Source organism: Oncorhynchus mykiss, chromosome 13, assembly GCF_013265735.2.
Source record: "Oncorhynchus mykiss isolate Arlee chromosome 13, USDA_OmykA_1.1, whole genome shotgun sequence".
Classification (NCBI taxonomy): domain Eukaryota; kingdom Metazoa; phylum Chordata; class Actinopteri; order Salmoniformes; family Salmonidae; genus Oncorhynchus; species Oncorhynchus mykiss.
In genome coordinates, this window is record NC_048577.1 from 3,992,324 (window position 1) to 4,019,032 (window position 26,709).

At 48.9% G+C, this 26,709-nt stretch overlaps 1 protein-coding gene across 2 annotated transcripts; it reads right to left on the reverse strand.

Moving 5' to 3' along the window:
* Positions 1–47: 47 nt before the first annotated feature.
* LOC110512903 (transportin-2) lies at positions 48–26,286 on the reverse strand. 2 transcript variants are annotated; one of them, XM_036939873.1, is made up of 26 exons: positions 25,980–26,286; positions 23,981–24,080; positions 23,706–23,781; positions 23,452–23,601; positions 22,935–23,041; positions 22,715–22,848; positions 22,331–22,412; positions 21,044–21,166; positions 20,063–20,181; positions 19,822–19,882; positions 19,517–19,688; positions 17,451–17,603; positions 16,921–17,146; positions 15,897–16,068; positions 13,907–14,101; positions 11,783–11,941; positions 8,843–8,930; positions 8,553–8,651; positions 7,778–7,873; positions 7,410–7,485; positions 7,202–7,301; positions 4,531–4,605; positions 4,098–4,229; positions 3,173–3,766; positions 2,591–2,972; positions 48–2,474 (listed from the first exon to the last, which is right to left on the reverse strand). In XM_036939873.1, the coding sequence occupies exons 2-23, from the start codon at positions 24,077–24,079 to the stop codon at positions 4,122–4,124; spliced, it is 2,670 nt and encodes an 889-aa protein (XP_036795768.1). In that variant the 5' UTR covers position 24,080; positions 25,980–26,286; the 3' UTR covers positions 48–2,474; positions 2,591–2,972; positions 3,173–3,766; positions 4,098–4,121. The 2 variants fall into 2 exon arrangements, with proteins under 2 accessions (XP_036795768.1, XP_036795767.1); XM_036939872.1 differs by having other exon boundaries at positions 48–2,520.
* Positions 26,287–26,709: the final 423 nt, after the last annotated feature.

The following is a 26,709-nucleotide window of genomic DNA, read 5'->3' on the forward strand; positions in this document are numbered from 1 at the left end:
AGCCTTAAGTTCTATAAGTTAGTAAATAAGTTAGAGCCCTCATTTACTAAAGACACTTGATTGCGTTTATTAATGAACCAATTAAGTCATCACAATATCATAACGAGTCCAAAACGATCTACTACAGAACATTGAAACCTGACAAAAAAAAAACATCTTTAAATACATTTGAATGAATACAAAAAGCTAAAATCTAAACTGATAAAATGATAGAAATAGAGATAGCAGAATGGGGGAGATGTAGATTGTCTTTGTTGAATGGTACATTGATTAGTTTATCGCTTCTATGATCACAGTCCTGGTCAGTCCGTCATCTATACATCTGTGCAAAATGTGTCCAAATTCACTGAAGCTGAGATAATATGGATATTAAAGGGGAAGTTCAGGATTTTACAACTTAATGTTAGATTGTTCCTCACCCTGAAAGTATTCAATGGTTCAGGAGAAACTGAAGTCCCTGGTTCGATTTCTTTTTATAACAGCCAGCTAACTTTAAAAGCCAAAGGCCAAAATACTGAACGTCCCCTTTAAATGACACTAAGGCTGGGATTCATTCAAATCCTCATTAGATCTGCCTCATGACATTTAAAGGTCATTTCCAATTGAGCTGACATAAGCAGACCGTGAATGAGGTCTCCACGAACGTGGGAACATTGTCTTTAAAAAGGTGTCGATCGGATCGAATCCGGGCCTCATACTGCTGACAACCTCACAGCTGTCTATACTGTACATAAAGTTGGCTAGAGGGCACACATTCAATAACGGTTTCTGTTCAAGTGCACCCTCTATCCAACTCTATGATAGTGTCTGTGCCTTCGTACAAAATGGCAACATTCCCTTTAAAATGCACTACTTTTGACCAGAGCCCTATGAGGAATATATATAGGGAATAGAGTGGTATTTGGGACGGAGGATGTTGCCGTCTGTCTGTATGAGTCCTCGCTCCGCTGTCCTGTTGGAGGGACATTGTGCTCTTATCTTGGAACAAAGTGAAGACAAGTTAAAAGGATAACAACACTATTCTCACACACACACACACAGTAGGCTAGTTCCAGCTACAACCTCTTCTCCCTAGAAAACACAAAACGTACACAGTCGGTCGCTGTAAAAGTGACGATTACTCGCAGTTTCACTAACTTTTTATTTGCCATTTTCGTATTCCTGCTTTTGTTCCCCCAGTAAGTAAGAGACAACAGAGCTTTTGTTCCCCCAGTAAGAGACAACAGAGCTTTTGTTCCCCCAGTAAGTAAGAGACAACAGAGCTTTTGTTCCCCCAGTAAGAGACAACAGAGCTTTTGTTCCCCCAGTAAGTAAGAGACAACAGAGCTTTTGTTCCCCCAGTAAGAGACAAAAGAGCTTTTGTTCCCCCAGTAAGAGACAAAAGAGCTTTTGTTCCCCCAGTAAGTAAGAGACAACAGAACACGGACGGTAGAATTCAGATGTCCTTTATGAGGGAAGTTTTAAAAAAAATCCTTAATACAAAAATTAAAAAATTAAAAGTGCAAAACCACAAAACTAAAAATAAACAAATGTGTTGTTTGTGTTCATTTAAGCTCACCATGGAAACTAAAAAAAAACAGCAGCAGCAAATGAAAAAAATAATAAACAAAAAGCAACAAAATATGGACCTCTTGTAACACGTTATCAGGATAAACAGTTCTGGGTTCAATCTCTTTCCTCCAGACATCACTATGGCAACACACACACACACACACACACAGTTGGTCACAGTTTACAGGCGGAGGACAATAGGGTGGGAGGAGTCAAGTGTTAAATCGTTACCTTATTAAAACAATCAACAGTGTCACGTACGGTAAACAAATAGGTAAACAAACGCAGACACGACACACAAACAGGTACAAGTAGAGACGAGAGGCTGTGATCTGTAGTTTCCTAACTTTACGTAAGAATAACAGGTATTATTAAAGCCCTATTCCTCTTATAATGATGACTCGTATGAACCAAGAGGTTAGTTATCCCCTGTCTATCTAGAAGAGAACATGATAATTATCTCATGAGATTTATATGGAAGAAAGCATTCCTTAGGGAAAAGGACAGAAACCAAAACATGCTTGGTGGAGGAGAGATCAGCAGTGAACCAGTGATTGAGTAATAACAGGAGGAATATTAATTCATATAGAAGATCCTTTACCCCGGAAAAAAACAGCTATCTCCCAGAAATAAACAGAGGCTAGACACCTACCTGTCTGTCCCCAACACCCTGTCTGTCCCCAACACGCTGTCTGTCCCTCACTGACTGTTAATCCCTTACTGGTAGTGTCGGAGTCTGACTAGTGTAACAGCGCCATCTACACAAAGCTCTAGGTATTGCAAGTGTGCGTGTCTTACTGTGGGAGTGCCTGTCAGTCTCTCCGTCTATGGCTCTCTGTGTGGTGGATTTTTTCTGATTTAAATCTGTTAAGTCTCTTTCCCTCTTCTGTAGTCTAGCTGGCCTCTACCTGACCTCTACCTACCTCTCTCTACTATAGTCTAGCTGGCCTCTACCTGACCTCTACCTACCTCTCTCTACTATAGTCTAGCTGGCCTCTCTACCTACCTCTCTACTGCAGTCTACCTGGCCCCTACCTACCTCTCTCTACTATAGTCTAGCTGGCCTCTCTACCTACCTCTCTCTTCTGTCGTCTAGCTGGCCCCTACCTACCTCTCTACTGCAGTCTAGCTGGCCCCTACCTACCTCTCTACTGCAGTCTAGCTGGCCCCTACCTACCTCACTCTACTGTAGTCTAGTTGGCCCCTACCTACCTCACTCTACTGTAGTCTAGCTGGCCCCTACCTACCCCTCTCTACTGCAGTCTAGCTGGCCTCTCTACCTACCCCTCTACTGCAGTCTAGCTGGCCTCTCTACCTACCCCTCTCTACTGTAGTCTAGCTGGCCCCTACCTACCCCTCTCTACTGCAGTCTAGCTGGCCCCTACCTACCCCGCTCTACTGCAGTCTAGCTGGGCCCCTACCTACTGCAGTCTAGCTGGCCCCTACCTACCCCTCTCTACTGCAGTCTAGCTGGCACCTACCTACCCCCCTCTCTACTGCAGTCTAGCTGGCCCCTACCTACCCCTCTCTACTGCAGTCTAGCTGGCCCCTACCTACCCCTCTCTACTGCAGTCTAGCTGGCCCCTACCTACCCCGCTACTGCAGTCTAGCTAGCCCCTACCTACCCCTCTCTACTGCAGTCTAGCTGGCCCCTACCTACCCCTCTCTACCGCAGTCTAGCTGGCCCCTACCTACCTCTCTCTACTGCAGTCTAGCTGGCCCCTACCTACCTCTCTCTACTGTAGTCTAGCTGGCCCCTACCTACCTCTCTCTCTACTGTAGTCTAGCTGGCCCCTACCTACCCCTCTACTGTAGTCTAGCTGGCCCCTACCTACCCCTCTCTACTGTAGTCTAGCTGGCCCCTACCTACCTCTCTTTCCCTCACTCTTCATTCTCTATCTGTCCCTACCTGTTTCTGCGTTGGAACCTTTTCCTTCTGAATGTAGGTACCCCCCTCTCTCTGTCCCTACCTTAGTTGGTTTCTCTGTGTTGGTTGGGTCCCCTTAATCTTTAATCTAGAGGTGTCCCCCTGTCCCTCCCCAAGTCCCGCCCACCCTCCCGCTATGGAGAAATACATAGGGCGTGGGGGCCGTCTGTCAGGGGGAGCGGCCAATGGCGTGATGGGTCCCTCTCCCCCCTCCCCCCAGATCAGTTCAGGGCATTAACACAGATGGATGAGATTCCTTTTCACCTTCTTCCTCTACTACTGGCTCACCTGGAGAGGGAAGGAGGGTGAGAGAGAGAGGGAAGGAGGGTGAGAGAGAGAAGGAGGGGGGGAGAGAGAGGGAAGGAGGGGGGAGAGAGAGGGAAGGAGGGGGGAGAGAGAGGGAAGGAGGGGGGAGAGAGAGGGAAGGAGGGGGGAAGAGAGAGGGAAGGAGGGGGAGAGAGAGAGGGAAGGAGGGGGAGAGAGAGAGAGGGAAGGAGAGGGAGAGCGGGAAGGAGGGGGATGGATGAAGATTTCTGGATGAGGATCACAACCAGGAAGTGCCATCTAAAAGTGTGACAGAATTAACATTGGAATGGTGATATTTAAAGCGAGTGTGTACCTGATGTTAGGTTAGGGGGGGTTTCTACACGCCGTAGCAGGCAGACAGTCTCTCCTTCAGCTGGGGGGGAAACTGTTCTGAGAACTGCTGCCAGTTCTCCTCTCCTACCTGGTCCTTAAAACCATGGAGGATCTGGGGGGGGGGGGGGGGGGAGAGAGAGAAAATACTTTGATTCCTCAACAAAGAAATGACAACAGAAACAATGTCTGAAATAATTCTCTACTATTATGGTTAACATCCCACTATCATTCAGTCTACACACACACACACAGAGAGAGAGACACACACACACACACACACGGATCTGGGCCAAGCAAAGCTTTTCCCAGGATGTGTCCTAAACGGCAGCCTTTCCCTTCCACTGTACACTACAGACGTGCAGATCAAGGGAACCAGGTGCCATCTGGAACAGAGCGTTGGGTCCTCCACACACCTTGTAGAACATGTCTCTCAGGTCGTCTTTAGGGCTGACCCAGGACGCCACGGCATCACAGAAGAAGATGAAGTCCTGCAGAGAGACACATTCTGTCATTTCAACCTACAGAAGGACCGTGTCTCCATGTAGAGGTCTGCTCTCTTCATACCACAACCCCTGCTGCCGACTTCCTGTCTGACTCCCAACACCTGGTCCCAAACCCAACCGCAGTGCTACAATGTGATTTTAGGTGTGTGACGCAGCTCACTTGCCAAGACATGGTTGCAGCAACTTAAGCACCCGACAGGCAATATCAACCAGACCAAAACAACTTCAACAAGTTAACTGACCAGAGACGGTCACCTGGCCCATTCTATTAGCCTGTCTGTATTAGCCGGTCTGTATTAGCCGGTCTGTATTAGCCGGTCTGTATTAGCCGGTCTGTATTAGCCGGTCTGTATTAGCCGGTCTGTATTAGCCGGTCTGTATTAGCCGGTCTGTATTAGCCGGTCTGTATTAGCCGGTCTGTATTAGCCTGTCTGTATTAGCCGGTCTGTATTAGCCGGTCTGTATTAGCCGGTCTGTATTAGCCGGTCTGTATTAGCCGGTCTGTATTAGCCGGTCTGTATTAGCCGGTCTGTATTAGCCGGTCTGTATTAGCCGGTCTGTATTAGCCGGTCTGTATTAGCCGGTCTGTATTACCGGGCTGCATCAATGTGTTAGATGTCGTTTGAAGAGAGCGGAGTTGGATAGACCTTCTCTTGAGTTATTTTTACAGCCTACCTTTAAGGAGAGGGATGATTTTCAGACGGAGACATATTAGGTGATCAATATTTATTTCTAGGCTATGTAGTAAACTATAGCCTAAATGTAGGAAGTACATTTCCTTAGAGAGAGAAGTGCCCCGTTCTCCTCCTCCCCATGAACAGCCTATAACCTCCTCTAACTGACACCACACACATCTGATCTCACGGGTGAGACACTGAACAGGAAGCAGGGAGAACAGGTGGGTCGTCATCGTAAATAAGAACTTGTTCTTAACAGACTTGCCGAGTTCAATAAAGGTTCAATAAAAACAGAACGATGACAGCAACACGTGCTACGTTCTGTAGGATACAGCCTAGTCCTGTAGGATACAGCCTAGTCCTCTAGGATACAGCCTAGTCCTCTAGGATACAGCCTAGTCCTCTAGGATACAGCCTAGTCCTGTAGGATACAGCCTAGTCCTGTAGGATACAGCCTAGTTCTGTAGGATACAGCCTAGTTCTGTAGGATACAGCCTAGTTCTGAGTAGTTCTGTAGGATACAGCCTAGTTCTGTAGGACACAGCCTAGTTCTGTAGGATACAGCCTAGTCCTGTAGGATACAGCCTAGTCCTGTAGGAAACAGCCTAGTCCTGTAGGATACAGCCTAGTCCTGTAGGAAACAGCCTAGTTCTGAGTAGTCCTGTAGGAAACAGCCTAGTTCTGAGTAGTTCTGTAGGATACAGCCTAGTTCTGAGTAGTTCTGTAGGATACAGCCTAGTCCTGTAGGATACAGCCTAGTCCTGTAGGATACAGCCTAGTCCTGTAGGATACAGCCTAGTCCTGTAGGATACAGCCTAGTCCTGTAGGATACAATCTAGTTCTGTAGGATACAGCCTAGTTCTGAGTAGTTCTGTAGGATACAGCCTAGTTCTGAGTAGTTCTGTAGGATACAGCCTAGTTCTGTAGGATACAGCCTAGTTCTGTAGGATACAGCCTAGTTCTGTAGGATACAGCCTAGTCCTGTAGGATACAGCCTAGTCCTGTAGGATACAGCCTAGTTCTGTAGGATACAGCCTAGTTCTGAGTAGTTCTGTAGGATACAGCCTAGTTCTGTAGGATACAGTCTAGTTCTGTAGGATACAGCCTAGTCCTGTAGGATACAGCCTAGTCCTGTAGGATACAGCCTAGTTCTGTAGGATACAGTCTAGTTCTGTAGGATACAGCCTAGTCCTGTAGGATACAGCCTAGTCCTGTAGGTTACAGCCTAGTTCTGTAGGATACAGCCTAGTTCTGAGTAGTTCTGTAGGATACAGCCTAGTTCTGAGTAGTTCTGTAGGATACAGTCTAGTTCTGAGTAGTTCTGTAGGATACAGTCTAGTTCTGAGTAGTTCTGTAGGATACAGCCTAGTTCTGTAGGATACAGTCTAGTTCTGAGTAGTTCTGTAGGTTACAGCCTAGTTCTGTAGGTTACAGCCTAGTTCTGAGTAGTTCTGTAGGATACAGCCTAGTTCTGTAGGATACAGCCTAGTTCTGTAGGATACAGCCTAGTTCTGAGTAGTTCTGTAGGATACAGTCTAGTTCTGAGTAGTTCTGTAGGTTATAGTCTAGCTTTTAGGAGGACGATTTGCAGGCAGAGACAAATAAAATGGGTCATCAGTACTTATTGGAAATATGAAGGAACAACGCTCGCTCACCATGGTAACCTAACGTCGGTTGAGCGCCCGCACTGGCCCAACTAGGAGAGGACAGGCCCAACTAGGAGAGGACAGGCCCAACTAGGAGAGGACAGGTACGGGCTCCTGTACCTGTCCTCTTCATCTCCCTTCCTCTGACCTGGACCACTCCCCCAGGGTTTACACCAATCATCATCCATCTCCCTTCCTCTAACCTGGACCACTCCCCCAGGGTTTACACCAATCATCCTCCATCTCCCTTCCTCTTACCTGGACCACTCCCCCAGGGTTTACACCAATCATCATGCAGATCCCTCTGAAGGCGGAGTCTTTCTCCTCGTTGTCACGGATGTTCCGTAGGGACGTACACCTGTCACACACACACACCACCGCGTCACAAACCAGGCAATCTAAACATGTTGATAATGATCAGTGAGGTGAAGGACTAGATGTGTCATCAGATGTGCGACAGACTCACCACGGTCTGATGAACTGCTGGAGCATCGGAGCCACCTCCTGAGGACACACGTAGCCCAGGCGACCAATCGTAATGGCTGGAAGAAGATGGGAGGAGCCTCACTCATGTGTACAACACACCCAACTAAAAACCACGAGCTGGTTTGACGTCGCTGATGTTCGTATCATAAATAACGGCTCATTATTATTTGGAGATGAGTCAGTCAGTCACAGTTTACCCAAAATGCATCGGCTGCAATGTCAAACAAACCCAATGATTGCGTGTGTGTTCAGTATATGTATGTCTGTGTGTGTGTTCAGCATCTGTGTGTATGTGTGTGTGTTCAGCATCTGTGTGTATGTGTGTGTGTGTTCAGCATCTGTGTGTACCAGTGTTCTCCAGCAAGGTCTTGGGTGTGTTGGGTCTGTTGATGATCTCTACCAGCTGGTTCAGAACCAGAGACACATAGGGCTGCATCTCTACACCTACAGACAGATGGAGACAGAGACAGAGACAGAGACAGACAGGGAAGGAGACAGCGACGGAGATAGAGACAGGGACGGAGACGGGGACAGGGAAGGAGACAGGGACAGGGAAGGAGAGAGGGACAGGGAAGGAGACAGGGACAGGGAAGGAGACAGGGAAGGAGACGGGGACAGGGACAGAGAGAGACGGGGACGGAGAGAGACGGGGAAGGAGACAGGGATGGGGACGGAGACAGACGGGGAAGGAGACAGGGATGGGGACGGAGACACAGGGAAGGAGACAGGGACGGAGAGAGAGAGACAGGGACGGAGACAGAGACAGGGATAGACCAGGACGGAGAGAGGGAAGGAGACGGAGACAGGGACGGAGACAGGGAAGGAGACAGGGACGGGGAAGGAGACAGGGACGGGGAAGGAGACAGGGACGGAGACAGGGACGGGGAAGGAGACAGGGACGGAGACAGGGACGGGGAAGGAGACAGGGACGGAGACAGGGACGGGGACAGGGACGGAGATAGAGAAAGAAACAAAGCAGAGAAATATATCATTAAGATAACTCATGCTAGCAGCTTCGAAACTGACAATTGCTTTGTTAAATAACAAAATTCTAAAAAAACATGATAATCTCTAACATGTACATATCATCTCCGTGTACAAACCTACATGCAGAAAGACTCACCCATCTGCATGCAGATCTCTCCAATGGCCCAGGTAGCGTTGTTACACACAGAGATGAACTCTGGGTTCAGGTTGGTCCCTAGAATAGGCATGAACTCAGCTGGACACACACACACACACACACACACACACACACACACACACACACACACACAAACACACACACACAGAAAGCCAAGGGGAAGAGAAAGGGAGGACGATAGATAACATAAGGAGTATGATAGACTGGTAGTTACACAGTTCGTAGGAAAAGAAGAGAGAGATGAAGAGAGAGATGGTATAGGTCGTTACCGATGCAGGGTTTGACGTGAGGGAAGCAGGCCTTGGTCAGATCACCCAGCAGGGCGAAGGAGCTCTGTCTCACCTCTGGCATGGTGTCCTGGAGATATAGAATGTGTGTGTTAACTACATTGTCTCTCTCAGTCATACAAAATGGTTATATACAATCAAATAGAGCCAGGGTCTGTTACCACACACACACACACACACTAGACGGACCAGTGGATCCCAAACCTCAGTGAAGATCAGGAGTTCTACCAGTCAGATTATTGTATTATCCTAAAAATGACTTAACCATAAGCCTCCGCAACATGAACCAATTAAACCAGCTCTGTGGTAATGAGGGTTGTACAGCAACATGCACCAATTAAACCAGCTCTGTAGTAATGAGGGTTGTACAGCAACATGAACCAATTAAACCAGCTCTGTGGTAATGAGGGTTGTACAGCAACATGAACCAATTAAACCAGCTCTGTGGTAATGAGGGTTGTACAGCAACATGAACCAATTAAACCAGCTCTGTGGTAATGAGGGTTGTACAGTAACATGAACCAATTAAACCAGCTCTGTAGTAATGAGGGTTGTACAGCAACATGCACCAATTAAACCAGCTCTGTAGTAATGAGGGCTGTACAGCAACATGCACCAATTAAACCAGCTCTGTGGTAATGAGGGTTGTACAGTAACATGAACCAATTAAACCAGCTCTGTAGTAATGAGGGTTGTACAGTAACATGAACCAATTAAACCAGCTCTGTGGTAATGAGGGTTGTACAGTAACATGAACCAATTAAACCAGCTCTGTGGTAATGAGGGTTGTACAGTAACATGAACCAATTAAACCAGCTCTGTAGTAATGAGGGTTGTACAGTAGACTACAGAACCAATTAAACCAGCTCTGTGGTAATGAGGGTTGTACAGTAGACTACAGAACCAATTAAACCAGCTCTGTAGTAATGAGGGTTGTACAGTAGACTACAGAACCAATTAAACCAGCTCTGTAGTAATGAGGGTTGTACAGTAGACTACAGAACCAATTAAACCAGCTCTGTGGTAATGAGGGTTGTACAGTAACATGAACCAATTAAACCAGCTCTGTAGTAATGAGGGTTGTACAGTAGACTACAGAACCAATTAAACCAGCTCTGTGGTAATGAGGGTTGTACAGTAACATGAACCAATTAAACCAGCTCTGTGGTAATGAGGGTTGTACAGTAACATGAACCAATTAAACCAGCTCTGTGATAATGAGGGTTGTACAGTAACATGAACCAATTAAACCAGCTCTGTGGTAATGAGGGTTGTACAGCAACATGAACCAATTAAACCAGCTCTGTGGTAATGAGGGTTGTACAGTAGACTACAGAACCAATTAAACCAGCTCTGTGGTAATGAGGGTTGTACAGCAACATGAACCAATTAAACCAGCTCTGTAGTAATGAGGGTTGTACAGTAGACTACAGAACCAATTAAACCAGCTCTGTGGTAATGAGGGTTGTACAGTAACATGAACCAATTAAACCAGCTCTGTAGTAATGAGGGTTGTACAGTAGACTACAGAACCAATTAAACCAGCTCTGTGGTAATGAGGGTTGTCCAGCAACACAAACCAATTAAACCAGCTCTGTGGTAATGAGGGTCGTACAGTAACACAAACCAATTAAACCAGCTCTGTGGTAATGAGGGCTGTACAGTAACATGAACCAATTAAACCAGCTCTGTAGTAATGAGGGTTGTACAGCAACATGCACCAATTAAACCAGCTCTGTGGTAATGAGGGTTGTACAGTAACATGCACCAATTAAACCAGCTCTGTAGTAATGAGGGTTGTACAGCAACATGCACCAATTAAACCAGCTCTGTGGTAATGAGGGTTGTACAGTAGACTACAGGCCCAGTACATTCTCACTGCATACTGGCTGTGGTTGAGTCTCCCTGCTGTTCTACTCAGACCATTTCAGAACTATATGATCCACTGGTAATAAACATCAGTTGTATTACTTATGAGGCCCAGCTGAGTGACATTAAACTGACGTGATGTGTTCTTTATTCTACTGGACTGACTGGCCTGCATCTGGTCACTGACCGTCCCTCAGCCTGACTGTCCCTCAGCCTGCCCCCTCCACTAAGACTGACCGTCCCTCAGCCTGACCGTCCCTCAGCCTGCCCCCTCCACTAAGACTGACCGTCCCTCAGCCTGCCCCCATCCACTAAGACTGACCGTCCCTCAGCCTGACCGTCCCTCAGCCTGCCCCCCTCCACTAAGACTGACCGTCCCTCAGCCTGACCGTCCCTCAGCCTGCCCCCCTCCACTAAGACTGACCGTCCCTCAGCCTGCCCCCTCCACTAAGACTGACCGTCCCTCAGCCTGCCCCCTCCACTAAGACTGACCGTCCCTCAGCCTGCCCCCCTCCACTAAGACTGACCGTCCCTCAGCCTGCCCCCTCCACTAAGACTGACCGTCCCTCAGCCTGCCCCCCTCCCTCAGCCTGCCCCCCTCCCTCAGCCTGCCCCCCTCCACTAACTCTGACAAAAAAGAGACACCGTCTTCCAGCTGATGGAGAAACTCGAGGCACATTGCATTATTTCTGACACGCGCACAAATCCATGTTACTCCTATGAGACATGGTGATCTGATCAATCCGGTTGGCCAGCGGTAGGCTATAGGTGCACTTGATTTGCTCTTCGGGCACATGAAATGGTTCAAAATGGGAACCCTTGGCCTCCCCGGTGCGCAGGGCAGCTGAAACAAGTGCACCTCCTGTCAACAGCGTGAGACAGAATAAAAGTAGGAATAAAAGGCTTCATCTTTGGGTTTTTATAGAAATGTTTAGAGATGGACTAGGAATGCCTTGGAGATTGTCTCGGTCAGTGGTCACCAAACGGTCATTCACACATATGTAGAGTAAACACTGAACCCCCCCACCCCCCCCCCACACACACACACCGTACCTGCATGCACTGAAACAGTAGTGTCATGATGTTGCTCCGGGACACCAGCTGATCAACGTGGCCCCCCAGGCCCTCAGCCAGACCACTGAGGAGGTCCAGGGCCACGATCATAAAGTCCTTATCAGGAGCTTCGTACTGGTCCGGCTGTTGGCTGTACATCTGGGGGGGGAGAGAAATGTACTTAATACATCTGGGGGGGGGAGAGAGAGAGTTAAGGGGGGAGGAGAGGGGGAGAGAGAGAGAGTTACTTAATACATCTGGGGGAGGAGAGGGGGAGAGAGAGTTAAGGGGGGAGGAGAGGGGGAGAGGAGAAGGGGGGAGAGTTACTTAATACATCTGGGGGGGAGGAGAGGGGGAGAGAGAGATAGTTACTTAATACATCTGGGGGGGAGGAAAGGGGGGAGAGAGTTAAGGGGGAGGAGAGGGGGAGAGAGAGTTACTTAATACATCTGGGGGGGAGAGAGAGTTAAGGGGAAGGAGAGGGGGAGAGAGAGTTAAGGGGGAGGAGAGGGGGGAGAGAGAGTTAGTTAATACATCTGGGGGGAGGAGAGGGGGAGAGAGAGAGTTACTTAATACATCTGGGGGGGAGGAGAGGGGGAGAGAGAGAGTTAAGGGGGAGGAGAGGGGGACAGAGAGGGGGGGGGGGGGATCAAAAACCACTGAATCTTTAAATCACTGATAACTGTGTGTCTTAGACATTATAGATACAAAGGTATGTGGACACCTCTTCACATGAGTGGATCTGGACATTTCAGCCACACCCGTTGCTGACAGGCCTTACTGAAGAGCTCAGAGACTTTCATGAGTGGATCTGGACATTTCAGCCACACCCGTTGCTGACAGGCCTTACTGAAGAGCTCAGAGACTTTCATGAGTGGATCTGGACATTTCAGCCACACCCGTTGCTGACAGGCCTTACTGAAGAGCTCAGAGACTTTCATGAGTGGATCTGGACATTTCAGCCACACCCGTTGCTGACAGGCCTTACTGAAGAGCTCAGAGACTTTCATGAGTGGATCTGGACATTTCAGCCACACCCGTTGCTGACAGGCCTTACTGAAGAGCTCAGAGACTTTCATGAGTGGATCTGGACATTTCAGCCACACCCGTTGCTGACAGGCCTTACTGAAGAGCTCAGAGACTTTCATGAGTGGATCTGGACATTTCAGCCACACCCGTTGCTGACAGGCCTTACTGAAGAGCTCAGAGACTTTCATGAGTGGATCTGGACATTTCAGCCACACCCGTTGCTGACAGGCCTTACTGAAGAGCTCAGAGACTTTCATGAGTGGATCTGGACATTTCAGCCACACCCGTTGCTGACAGGCCTTACTGAAGAGCTCAGAGACTTTCAAAATGGTGCCATCATAGGATGCCGCATAGTGATAACTGTACAGTTTGGTGGAGGAAGAATAACGGTCTGGGGCTGTTTTTAATGGATCGGGCCCCTTAGTTCCAGTGAAGGGAAATCTTAACTCTACAGCATACAATGACATTCTAGATGATTCTGTGCTTCTAATTATGTGACAACACGTTTGGGGAAAAGGCCCTTTCCTGTTTCAGTATGACAATGTCTCCGTGTGCAAAGCGAGGTCCATACAGAAATGGTTTGTCGAGATTGGTGTGAAAGAACTTGACTGGTCTGCACAGAGCCCTGACCTCAACCCCATCGAACACCTTTAGGATGAATTGGAACGCCGACTGCAAACCAGGCCTAAATCGCATAACATCAGTGTCCGACCTCACTAATGCTCGAGGCTGAATGGAAGCAAGTCCCTGCAGCAATGTTCCAACATCTAGTGGAAAGCCTTCCCAGAAGAGTGGAGGCTGTTATAGCAGCAATGTTCCAACATCTAGTGGAAATCCTTCCCAGAAGAGTGGAGGCTGTTATAGCAGTAATGTTCCAATATCTAGTGGAAAGCCTTCCCAGAAGAGTGGAGGATGTTATAGCAGCAATGTTCCAACATCTAGTGGAAATCCTTCCCAGAAGAGAGGAGGCTGTTATAGCAGCAAAGGGGGACCAACTCCATATTAATGCCCATGATTTTGGAATGAGATGTTCGACGAGCAGGTGTCCACATACTTTTGGTCGTGTGTGTGTGTGTGTGTGTGTGTGTGTCTCACCATAGCCTGAGCCAGTGTTTTCTGCACCAGTGTAACACAGCGCTGGTAGACTGGTTCACAGTAGGGCAGGAAGCCACTCTGGAGGGCTGTAGCTACAGAGGACAGACACTCTAACAGAGGAAACAGGTCCTTGTCTTCATCCTTCAGCTCATTCCACTTGGCGATGAGAGGAGGCATCAGCTTCTCTATGTACTCCTAGAGGAGAGAAAGACGAGGGGGGAGAGAGGAGAGAGATGGGGGGGTAAAGAGGAGAGAGACGGGGAGGAAGAGAGAGAGGGGGAGGAAGAGAGAGAGGGGGAGGAAGAGAGAGAGAGAGACGAGGTGGGAGAGAGGAGAGAGACGGGGAGGAAGAGAGACGGGGAGGAAGAGAGAGAGAGAGACGAGGGGGGTAAAGAGAGAGAGAGACGTGGAGGGAGAGAGAGAGACGGGAGAGAGAGAGAGACGTGGAGGGAGAGAGAGAGACGGGAGAGAGAGAGAGACGGGAGAGAGAGAGAGACGGGGAGGGAGAGAGAGACGGGGAGGGAGAGAGAGACGGGGAGGGAGAGAGAGACGGGGAGGGAGAGAGAGACGGGGAGGGAGAGCGAGACGGGGAGGGAGAGCGAGACGGGGAGGGAGAGCGAGACGGGGAGGGAGAGCGAGACGGGGAGGGAGAGAGAGACGGGGAGGGAGAGAGAGACGGGGAGGGAGAGAGAGACGGGGAGGGAGAGAGAGAGACGGGAGAGAGAGAGAGACGGGGAGAGAGAGAGAGACGGGGAGGGAGAGAGAGACGGGGAGAGAGAGAGAGACGGGGAGGGAGAGCGAGACGGGGAGGGAGAGCGAGACGGGGAGGGAGAGCGAGACGGGGAGGGAGAGCGAGACGGGGAGGGAGAGAGAGACGGGGAGGGAGAGAGAGACGGGGAGGGAGAGAGAGACGGGGAGGGAGAGAGAGAGACGGGAGGGAGAGAGACGGGAGGGATAGAGAGAGACGGGGAGGGAGAGAGAGAGAGACGGGGAGGGAGAGAGAGAGAGACGGGGAGGGAGAGAGAGAGAGACGGGGAGGGAGAGAGAGAGAGACGGGGAGGGAGAGAGAGAGACGGGGAGGGAGAGAGAGAGAGACGGGGAGGGAGAGAGAGAGAGACGGGGAGGGAGAGAGAGAGAGACGGGGAGGGAGAGAGAGAGAGACGGGGAGGGAGAGAGAGAGAGACGGGGAGGGAGAGAGAGAGAGACGGGGAGGGAGAGAGAGAGAGACGGGGAGGGAGAGAGAGACGGGGAGGGAGAGAGAGAGAGACGGGGAGGGAGAGAGAGAGAGACGGGGAGGGAGAGAGAGAGAGACGGGGAGGGAGAGAGAGAGAGACGGGCAGGGAGAGAGAGAGAGACGGGCAGGGAGAGAGAGAGAGACGGGTAGGAAGAGAGAGAGAGACGGTTAAAACTTGTAAAAAATAATAACAGGAACAGAGTCAAAGAAAAAATATAAACAAATAAGCCAAAAACTAAAAGCTAACTCCCGCCCTCCCGAAAGCTAACTACCGCCCTCCCGAAAGCTAACTACCGCCCTCCCGAAAGCTAACTACCGCCCTCCCGAAAGCTAACTACCGCCCTCCCGAAAGCTAACTACCGCCCTCCCGAAAGCTAACTCCCGCCCTCCCGAAAGCTAACTACCGCCCTCCCGAAAGCTAACTACCGCCCTCCCGAAAGCTAACTACCGCCCTCCCGAAAGCTAACTACCGCCCTCCCGAAAGCTAACTACCGCCCTCCCGAAAGCTAACTACCGCCCTCCCGAAAGCTAACTACCGCCCTCCCGAAAGCTAACTACCGCCCTCCCGAAAGCTAACTACCGCCCTCCCGAAAGCTAACTCCCGCCCTCCCGAAAGCTAACTCCCGCCCTCCCGAAAGCTAACTACCGCCCTCCCGAAAGCTAACTACCGCCCTCCCGAAAGCTAACTACCGCCCTCCGAATGGGAAACTGAGGGTAACTAGAAGGGGTGTTTAACTAGCCTAACTACCTACTAACCGGTTGGTTGAGGTGGTGTCCTACTGAGTCCGCCAGTGTTCCTATAGCGTCGTACAGTATGAGCAGGTTCTTGTGTTGGTATTTTCCAAAGGCGAAGACCAGAGTATCCAGAATGAAGCTCAGATAGGGAACCAGCTCTGTACAGGCCTCCTCCTCTAGGGTAGCAAACGCACTGAGAGGGGGAAGAGGAGAGAGGGAGGAGAGAAAGGGGAGGGAGGAGAGGAGGGAGGAGAGAAAGTGGAGGGAGGAGAGGAGGGAGGAGAGAAAGGGGAGGGAGGAGAGGAGGGAGGAGAGAAAGGGGAGGGAGGAGAGGAGGGAGGAGAGAAAGGGGAGGGAGGAGAGGGCGAGTGGGGGAGCAGGAAACATTATTTCATTGCCGTATCTCATCAAGACCTTGAATTCCAGTTCAACATCTTTATTCTCTCAAAAAACACCACACTCTCCCCACACACACACCCTCCACCTCACACACCCTCCCCACCAGCCGCTCCCTCCCCACACCCACCCCCACCTCACACACCCTCCCCACCAGCCGCTCCCTCCCCACACACACCCTCCACCTCACACACCCTCCCCACCAGCCGCTCCCTCCCCACACCCACCCCCACCTCACACACCCTCCCCACCAGCCGCTCCCTCCCCACACCCACCCCCACCTCACACACCCTCCCCACCAGCCGCTCCCTCCCCACACACACCCTCCACCTCACACACCCTCCCCACCAGCCGCTCCCTCCCCACACCCACCCCCACCTCACACTCTCCCCACAAACACACCCACCACTCTCCCCCCACACCCAACCCCACACACACACCCACCACTCTCCCCCCACACCCACCCCCACCTCACACACTCTCCCCACTCCCACCCCCACCTCACACACTCTCCCCCCACACACTCCCCCCACACCCACCCCCACCACACACTCTCCCCCCACACACATACACACACCACTCTCCCCCCACACCTCACACACCCTCCCCACCAGCCCCTCCCTCCCCACCAGCCCCCCCCTCCCCACACCTGCAGGCGGCCTCCTGAACCCTCTTGTTCCCGTCCAGGATCCTCTTGAGGAGTTCAGTCATGAGGGGTTTGAGGTGGGAGTCGGGGGGCTGGCTGACCACCCAGTGGGCGTAGCGGGACAGGGTCCAGCAGGCGATGGAGCGCACCAGGGCCTTCTTATCACAGAGACACTGGATGAGGTGAGGCATCAACTCTGGTAGGTAGGGAACCATGCCCTGCATACAACCTGAGGAGAGAGGAGGGGGGTGTGACTCACATGCTTTTAGTTCCATTTAGAAAATAAAAAAGGATGGAGATCAGGGGATGGAGGTGATAGAGGTCAGGGGATAGAGGTCAGGGGATAGAGGTGATAGAGGTCAGGTGATAGAGGTCAGGGGATAGAGGTCAGGGGATAGAGGTCAGGGGATAGAGGTCAGGGGATAGAGGTCAGGTGATAGAGGTCAGGGGATGGAGGTGATAGAGGTCAAGGGATAGAGGTCAGGGGATAGAGGTCAGGGGATAGAGGTCAGGGGATAGAGGTCAGGGGTTACCCTCAGCGATAGCCCCCAGCACCAGTATTCCAGACTCCTTGACGACCCAGTCTGGGTGGAACAACAGGCCCTTCAGCAGGGGCAGCAGGTGGGGGAGGAGCTCATCACGAAACACGTTAGCCAACACGTCTAACGCTGCCGCTGAACACTTCCCTGTTAGAGAGACAGACAGAGGTTACAACACTTCCCTGTTAGAGAGACAGAGGTTACAACACTTCCCTGTTAGAGACAGAGGTTACAACACTTCCCTGTTAGAGAGAGAGGTTACAACACTTCCCTGTTAGAGAGACAGAGGTTACAACACTTCCCTGTTAGAGAGAGAGACAGAGGTTACAACACTTCCCTGTTAGAGAGACAGAGGTTACAACACTTCCCTGTTAGAGAGAGAGACAGAGGTTACAACACTTCCCTGTTAGAGAGACAGAGGTTACAACACTTCCCTGTTAGAGACAGAGGTTACAACACTTCCCTGTTAGAGAGAGAGACAGAGGTTACAACACTTCCCTGTTAGAGAGACAGAGGTTACAACACTTCCCTGTTAGAGAGAGAGGTTACAACACTTCCCTGTTAGAGAGAGAGACAGAGGTTACAACACTTCCCTGTTAGAGAGAGACAGAGGTTACAACACTTCCCTGTTAGAGAGAGACAGAGGTTACAACACTTCCCTGTTAGAGAGAGACAGAGGTTACAACACTTCCCTGTTAGAGAGACAGAGGTTACAACACTTCCCTGTTAGAGACAGAGGTTACAACACTTCCCTGTTAGACAGAGGTTACAACACTTCCCTGTTAGAGAGACAGAGAAACAGAGGTTACAACACTTCCCTGTTAGTGAGACAGAGAAACAGAGGTTACAACACTTCCCTGTTAGAGAGACAGAGGTTACAACACTTCCCTGTTAGAGACAGAGGTTACAACACTTCCCTGTTAGAGAGAGAGACAGAGGTTACAACACTTCCCTGTTAGTGAGAGAAACAGAGGTTACAACACTTCCCTGTTAGTGAGAGAAACAGAGGTTACAACACTTCCCTGTTAGAGAGAGAAACAGAGGTTACAACACTTCCCTGTTAGAGAGACAGAGGTTACAACACTTCCCTGTTAGAAAGACAGAGAAACAGAGGTTACAACACTTCCCTGTTAGTGAGACAGAGAAACAGAGGTTACAACACTTCCCTGTTAGAGAGACAGAGAAACAGAGGTTACAACACTTCCCTGTTAGAAAGACAGAGAAACAGAGGTTACAACACTTCCCTGTTAGTGAGACAGAGAAACAGAGGTTACAACACTTCCCTGTTAGAGAGACAGAGAAACAGAGGTTACAACACTTCCCTGTTAGAGAGACAGAGAAACAGAGGTTACAACACTTCCCTGTTAGTGAGACAGAGAAACAGAGGTTACAACACTTCCCTGTTAGTGAGACAGAGAAACAGAGGTTACAACACTTCCCTGTTAGTGAGACAGAGAAACAGAGGTTACAACACTTCCCTGTTAGAGAGACAGAGAAACAGAGGTTACAACACTTCCCTGTTAGAGAGACAGAGAAACAGAGGTTACAACACTTCCCTGTTAGTGAGACAGAGAAACAGAGGTTACAACACTTCCCTGTTAGTGAGACAGAGAAACAGAGGTTACAACACTTCCCTGTTAGAGAGACAGAGAAACAGAGGTTACAACACTTCCCTGTTAGAGAGACAGAGAAACAGAGGTTACAACACTTCCCTGTTAGTGAGACAGAGAAACAGAGGTTACAACACTTCCCTGTTAGAGAGACAGAGAAACAGAGGTTACAACACTTCCCTGTTAGAGAGAGGAACAGAGAGACAGAGACAGAGAGAGAAAGAGGTTACAACACTTACTACACCACTAGCTAAACAGTGACTGATTTAGACCAGGTGTGTGTGTGTGTGTGTGTGTATCTTCATGGGTAATCAGTAACAACTGAGAACTGGAAAAACTGGCCCTAAATCTTCTCTCTTGGCGGGACAAACACTAAAGACTGGCTGCCAATCCTATTTCCCCGGCTCTGATTGGTCAGCTGAGCTGTCACGCAATCCCTCAACCACTCACGCAGGTTCCAGTCGGAGAGCGTGTCATCGTCGTCATCGTCATCGTCGTGGTCCTCCCCCTCCTCCCCCTCTCCTCCCTCGTGTTGCAGGGTGACGGTGCGGGACTTGTGGAAGCGAGGCTTGATGTCCTGCTCACTGTCTGGTACGGTGTCGTCCTCCTCCTCTACATCTCCCTGGGGGGGAGGGAGAGGGGGGGGGGGGGGGGGGACGTTAAGTCATGGTTCTCTCTAGTTGTGTATTAGGAGTGGGACATCCAGACTGACTCACACAATCACTCACACACAGACTGACTGACTGTAAACTCACCTTTAGGAGGATGATGTCTATCTCAGAGTACTTCATCCCATTCACCAGGATAGGGATGAGTCTGGAGAGAGACAGGAGAGATGGTGATAACCACACTAGTCCTCTTTATCCAGCTACACCCCTACTAAAAACTCACCTAGCCATCACTTCATCTGTGTGTCTGATGTGTGTCCGTCCATGAGTGTGTGTATTTGAGTGTGGGCGTGTCACTGCCCCCGCGTGCGGGCAGGTGTGTACTTACTGGACCAGGTGCCCAGACAGGGCCTCCTTGCAGACGGGCTGCTCAGCCAGGGTGAGCCAGAACTCACAGGCCTCCAGACTGACATTCTCATCTGGGTCTTGGGTTCGCTGGAGCATGTACTGGGGAGGAGAGAGATCTCTTATAGAAACAGAAGGCAATATGGAAGAGAGGTATGGGGCCATAAGAATAGAGAGAGAGAGAAATAGCAGAACAGATTGAGTGTAGGAGGTTTACAAAAACACATGGAACATGAGTGATGAATGAGTGTATGAGGAAGGTCAAAAGTGCACAGGGTTAGAGGTCAGAGTTCATAGGTGGTACCTGTATGATGCTGTGCAGGTGTGGTATGAGGTCATAGGGTTAGAGGTCAGAGTTCATAGGTGGTACCTGTATGATGCTGTGCAGGTGTGGTATGAGGTCATAGGGTTAGAAGTCAGAGTTTGTAGGTGGTACCTGTATGATGCTGTGCATGTGTGGTATGAGGTCATAGGGTTAGAGGTCAGAGTTTGTCGATGGTACCTGTACGATGCTGTGCATGTGTGGTATGCAGTCATAGGGTTAGAGGTCAGAGTTCGTCGGTGGTACCTGTACGATGCTGTGCATGTGTGGTATGAGGTCATAGGGTTAGAGGTCAGAGTTCGTCGGTGGTACCTGTACGATGCTGTGCAGGTGTGGTATGAGGTCATAGGGTTAGAAGTCAGAGTTTGTAGGTGGTACCTGTATGATGCTGTGCATGTGTGGTATGAGGTCATAGGGTTAGAGGTCAGAGTTTGTCGATGGTACCTGTACGATGCTGTGCATGTGTGGTATGCGGTCATAGGGTTAGAGGTCAGAGTTCGTCGGTGGTACCTGTACGATGCTGTGCATGTGTGGTATGAGGTCATAGGGTTAGAGGTCAGAGTTCGTCGGTGGTACCTGTACGATGCTGTGCATGTGTGGTATGAGGTCATAGGGTTAGAGGTCAGAGTTCGTAGGTGGTACCTGTATGATGCTGTGCATGTGTGGTATGAGTCGGTCTATCCGGACCTCCAGCAGCATGACCAGAGCTCTACACACGTTCTTCCTCACCTCACAGTCCTCATCCCCCGCTAGAGCAAACAGACTCTGGAGAGAGAGAGAGGGGGGGGGGGGGGGGGTCGTTATAATAAACATTTAGACTCTGGAGAGAGAGGGGGGGGGGGGTCGTTATAATAAACATTTAGACTCTGGAGAGAGAGGGGGGGGGGGGTCGTTATAATAAACATTTAGACTCTGGAGAGAGAGGGGGGGGGTCATTATAATAAACATTTAGACTCTAGAGAGAGGGGGGGGGGTCGTTATAGTAAACATTTTCAACTGTGACAGTACAGTACATCACGTCTGTCCGATGGATTCAACCCAGACAGACCACGGTCAAAAGTAGTGTACTATATAGGGACTAGGGCTCTGGTCAAAAGTAGTGCACTATATAGGGACTAGGGCTCTGGTCAAAAGTAGTGTACTATATAGGGACTAGGGCTCTGGTCAAAAGTAGTGCACTATATAGGGAATAGGGCTCTGGTCTAAAGTAGTGCACTATATAGGGACTAGGGCTCTGGTCAAAAGTAGTGTACTATATAGGGAATAGGGCTCTGGTCTAAAGTAGTGCACTAAACAGCACTTTTGTTCGTTTGCCAGCAGCTCTTCGCTGTGCTTCAAGCATTGAGCTGTTTATGACTTCAAGCCTATCAACTCCCGAGATTAGGCTGGTGTAACCGATGTGATGTGAAATGGCTAGCTAGTTAGCGGGATGCGCGCTAATAGCGTTTCAAACGTCACTCGCTCTGAGACTTGGAGTAGTTGTTCCCCTTGCTCTGCAAGGGCCGCGGCTTTTGTGGAGTGATGGGTAACGCTGTTTCGAGGGTGGAACCAGGAACCAGCAGCTTTCATATGTTCTCATGTTCTGAGCAAGGAACTTAAACGTTAGCTTTCTTACATGGCACATATTGCACTTTTACTTTCTTCTCCAACACTTTGTTTTTGCATTATTTAAACCAAATTGAACATGTTTCATTATTTATTTGAGGCTAAATAGATTTTGTTATGTATCATATTAAGTTAAAATAAGTGTTAATTCAGTATTGTTGTAATTGTCATTATTACAAATAAAATAAACATTTTAAAAAGTATTTTTTTTTTATTTTTAAAATTGGTTTAAAGTAGTGCACTATATAGGGACTAGGGCTCTGGTCTAAAGTAGTGCACTATATAGGGACTAGGGTGCCATTTTAGTCACAACCCCTGTCTCACCTCGATGAAGGTGTCGATGTGGTCCATCAGAGCCTGGGCTCTACTGCTGATGAACTGATTCACACACGCTATGGCATGAGACCTGGAGGGAGGGTGAGAGAGAGCAGAAACAAAGTTGGTTGAATTCAATAGCTTGCCTTAAGAAGAAATCAACTACTTGTCAGGGAGGGAGCATGGAGCGAGGACAGCGAGAGACAGAGACAGAGACAGGCAGACAGAAGGAAAGAATGAGCACAGACCTGATCTGGGTGACAGAGACAGACAGAGACAGACAAACAGACAGACAGAAAGAATGAAAGAAAGAGCACAGACCTGATCTGGGTGACAGAGACAGACAAAGAGACAGACAGAGAGACAGACAGAGAGACAGACAGAGAGACAGACCTGATCTTTGGGCTGCAGTGTTTAAAGAACTGTAGGAACTTGGGGATCATGATGTTCAGGGGTCTGTTGAGAGCATCGCTGTCCAACAGCTCTGAAGAATCCTCACAGATCTTCTGCAGTGCTCCGAATGAACCCTGCACGCAAACACACAGAGAAAGTTAAACATAGGCCCTACATGATCAATCAAAAGATTAGATGGGAGCGCGTGTGTGTGTGTGACCTCGCAGGTATTGTAGTCTTCAGAGTTGAGCAGGTTACAAAGTTGAGGGAGGAGTTCAGGCCATGTCTGCAGCTCTCCTTTAGATGCTATGGTTGTTATCAAGATGCCTGAGAGACAGGAGGCAGAGGGTTACACACACTAACTAATAGGCACACACACACACACACACACACACACTAACTAATAGGCACACACACTAACTAATAGGCACACACACACACTAACTAATAGGCACATACACACAAACATTATTTATTGTGTATTTCTGTTCTTCCTTGTTATTCTTAGTACTACTATTGATTACTGCATTGATGGGTTTAGAGCTGCAAGAAGGAATTTCACTGTATGTGACATTAAAACCTGAAACTGAAAGTTGAATACACACACACACACACACTTCAGCTTGCTGATTAACGCATACTCCCCCACAGACTGACACCAGTACCTGCAAAGGCTCAACCACCCACACATCCTGACTCACTTTGCAGCACACACACACACACACTCTTTCTCTTACCGATGGTTGCTCTGATGAGGGGCGAGGGATCTCCGATGTTGTTGAGACATTCCCTCTTGATGAAGTCAGCGACCAGAGGAGGAAAGTTCTGGTAGTGGGCCTTCACATTGTTCTTCAATATGAGACCACTTAGAGAACGCGTCGGCTCATCTACAGAGAAGGGGGGTGGTTTGAAAGGAAAGAGGGAACGATTAGTAACCACTGACTAATGCTCGCAACCATTTGATATAGATCTTACACACACACACACTTACCCTCTGATTTGAGGCTTGTAAGGACGAAGATGAGATAGTTGTTGAAGTCTGGGAACTGGTTGAGCTGTTCCAGTTTCTACACACTGTTAAGGAACACCCCTCCACTGACAAAACAATCAACATGGCAAATCACCAACAATCCCGCACACATTCATGACTCATCTTTCACTCACACCCCGATGAGACACATTATGGACTATGGAAAACAATCACACAGCCTCTCTCTCTCTCTCTCTCTCGAACGCAGACACACTGCTGTGTGTTTGAGAGGATACTTCCTGCACAGCTCTCTGTGTGGCTGTGTCTGGAGACTGGGAGTCCTTCAACAGCTGAAGCACCTGCTGCAAACCCTGTTCATCCGGCTGCCACTCCATCCTACACACACAGACACACACACACACACACACACACACAGAGAGAAAGAGTGACTTGAATGTTTATTATTATCCTTACAGCCTCAGCCGGCTACATAGTTTTCTGTTGCTACTAGTGTCGCTGTCACAAGCAGAGTTGTCTCTAGCCCAACATCAGAGTTGTCTCTCTAGCACAACATCACATCAGAGTTGTCTCTCTAGCACAACATCACATCAGAGTTGTCTCTCTAGCCCAACATCACATCAGAGTTGTCTCTCTAGCCCAACATCACATCAGAGTTGTCTCTCTAGCCCAACATCACATCAGAGTTGTCTCTCTAGCCCAACATCACATCAGAGTTGTCTCTCTAGCCCAACATCACATCAGAGTTGTCTCTCTAGCCCAACATCACATCAGAGTTGTCTCTCTAGCCCAACATCACAAGCAGAGTTGTCTCTCTAGCCCAACATCACATGCAGAGTTGTCTCTCTAGCCCAACATCACATCAGAGTTGTCTCTCTAGCCCAACATCACATCAGAGTTGTCTCTCTAGCCCAACATCACATCAGAGTTGTCTCTCTAGCCCAACATCACATCAGAGTTGTCTCTCTAGCCCAACATCACATCAGAGTTGTCTCTCTAGCCCAACATCACATCAGAGTTGTCTCTCTAGTCCAACATCACAAGCAGAGTTGTCTCTCTAGCCCAACATCACATCAGAGTTGTCTCTCTAGCCCAACATCACATGCAGAGTTGTCTCTCTAGCCCAACATCACATCAGAGTTGTCTCTCTAGCCCAACATCACATCAGAGTTGTCTCTCTAGTCCAACATCACATCAGAGTTGTCTCTCTAGCCCAACATCACATCAGAGTTGTCTCTCTAGCCCAACATCACATCAGAGTTGTCTCTCTAGCCCAACATCACATCAGAGTTGTCTCTCTAGCCCAACATCACATCAGAGTTGTCTCTCTAGTCCAACATCACATCAGAGTTGTCTCTCTAGCCCAACATCACATCAGAGTTGTCTCTCTAGCCCAACATCACATCAGAGTTGTCTCTCTAGCCCAACATCACATCAGAGTTGTCTCTCTAGTCCAACATCACATCAGAGTTGTCTCTCTAGCCCAACATCACATCAGAGTTGTCTCTCTAGCCCAACATCACATCAGAGTTGTCTCTCTAGCCCAACATCACAAGCAGAGTTGTCTCTCTAGCACAACATCACATCAGAGTTGTCTCTCTAGCCCAACATCACATCACAAGCAGAGTTGTCTCTCTAGCCCAACATCACAAGCAGAGTTGTCTCTCTAGCCCAACATCACAAGCAGAGTTGTCTCTCTAGCACAACATCACATCAGAACGCAGAGTAAAGAATAGAACGCGTCAGTCAAGGGTCGGAATGCAAAGAACGCATTCTAATCACCAGCATCAGGACTACCTTCACAACCGACCTGGGACCAAAACAAATAGCACATCAACGGACGTTGACAAAGTAATTTAGATACCTAGCTAACGTTAACTAGTTTGTTAGTAGTAATCAGTCCCCATTATAAACACGATACGTAACTAGCCAACGTTACCTAATCTAGCTTTGCCTCCGCAAGCATTCCGCATTGCATGCTAGCTACGCTAGTTAGCAATTTTGCTAGCTAATAAAGTAGGGAGTCCCTGGCCGGCTTGGGCAAGTAGGCCGATACGGCCTCGCATTTCGCCGCAAGTGACATTAACTCGTTAGCTAGCTAACTACATAAACATCTAACAAATGAACGAGTGTAGACATTGTTAGCTAGCCAAATGCAAACGATAAAGACAACACAATGACATATTATATGGCTAACGTTGGTTAATTGGCTAGTTAGTTGGGTATCTAGCTAGCTAATAGCTTCATGTTGAAAGTGCCGCCAAAGAAAGCCTTTACCTGGTCGCACCGATTTGTCAGATCCGTAATTGCTTTGTTAGCAGTAGCTACCGGTACCGTGGCAATGAGCATTTACAGAATGGCAGATGCAATCCAGATGTATTTAGTAGCAAAGGGTTTGGATCTCTCACTTTGTTTTTAGAGCAAAGAGATAATCCCGAACCCCCTTGCTGTTGCGATAAGTAGCTCTGGCTCTGTGTGAGAAATAGCTGTCATGTCAGTTTCAAAAATCCACCAGCAGGTCCTTGTTCGGCTTCCGTACATGGCTCAACGTTCCACACGCTTGATTAGTTTTGCCCAATCGCCGATCTGTTCACATCACACGTGATTACACTGCAAAATCAATTAGGTCAATATAATAGATAATCTTTCATCAAAGTCAAATTTTTATTTACATTTACCAGTGAGTGAATAGACAGTGTAAAAGGCAATTTTATGGCTTGGAATAAACGTCTACTTTTTAATGCCATGTGGGCCTAGCGGAATAGAATCGTCTGTTGGGGTCATCATATTTTAAACAGGTGTGCGTGACAGCCAGTCAAAGTCCACCACCAAAGACCAGGAGAAGGAAGTTACAACAGCAGGTGGATACAACAAAAACCGTCCTTTCGTCCAGGGTTCCCAAACTCGGTCTTGGGGCCCTTCCTGGGTACTTATTATTTTATTTTTTTACCTAAGGACTACACAGCTGATTTAAATAACCAACTCATCATCAAGCTTTGGTTATTTG

Bases quoted from the DNA above. Each gene is read 5' to 3' on its own strand.
- LOC110512903 (XM_036939873.1), bottom strand. From the start codon at position 24,079: ATGGAGTGGCAGCCGGATGAACAGGGTTTGCAGCAGGTGCTTCAGCTG. The intron at 14,102-15,896 runs GTTAGTAGGTAG...TCTCTCCTCTAG, and splicing joins GACACCACCTCAACCAACCG to GAGTACATAGAGAAGCTGAT. The intron at 8,931-11,782 runs GTACGGTGTGTG...CTATATCTCCAG, and splicing joins TACTGTTTCAGTGCATGCAG to GACACCATGCCAGAGGTGAG.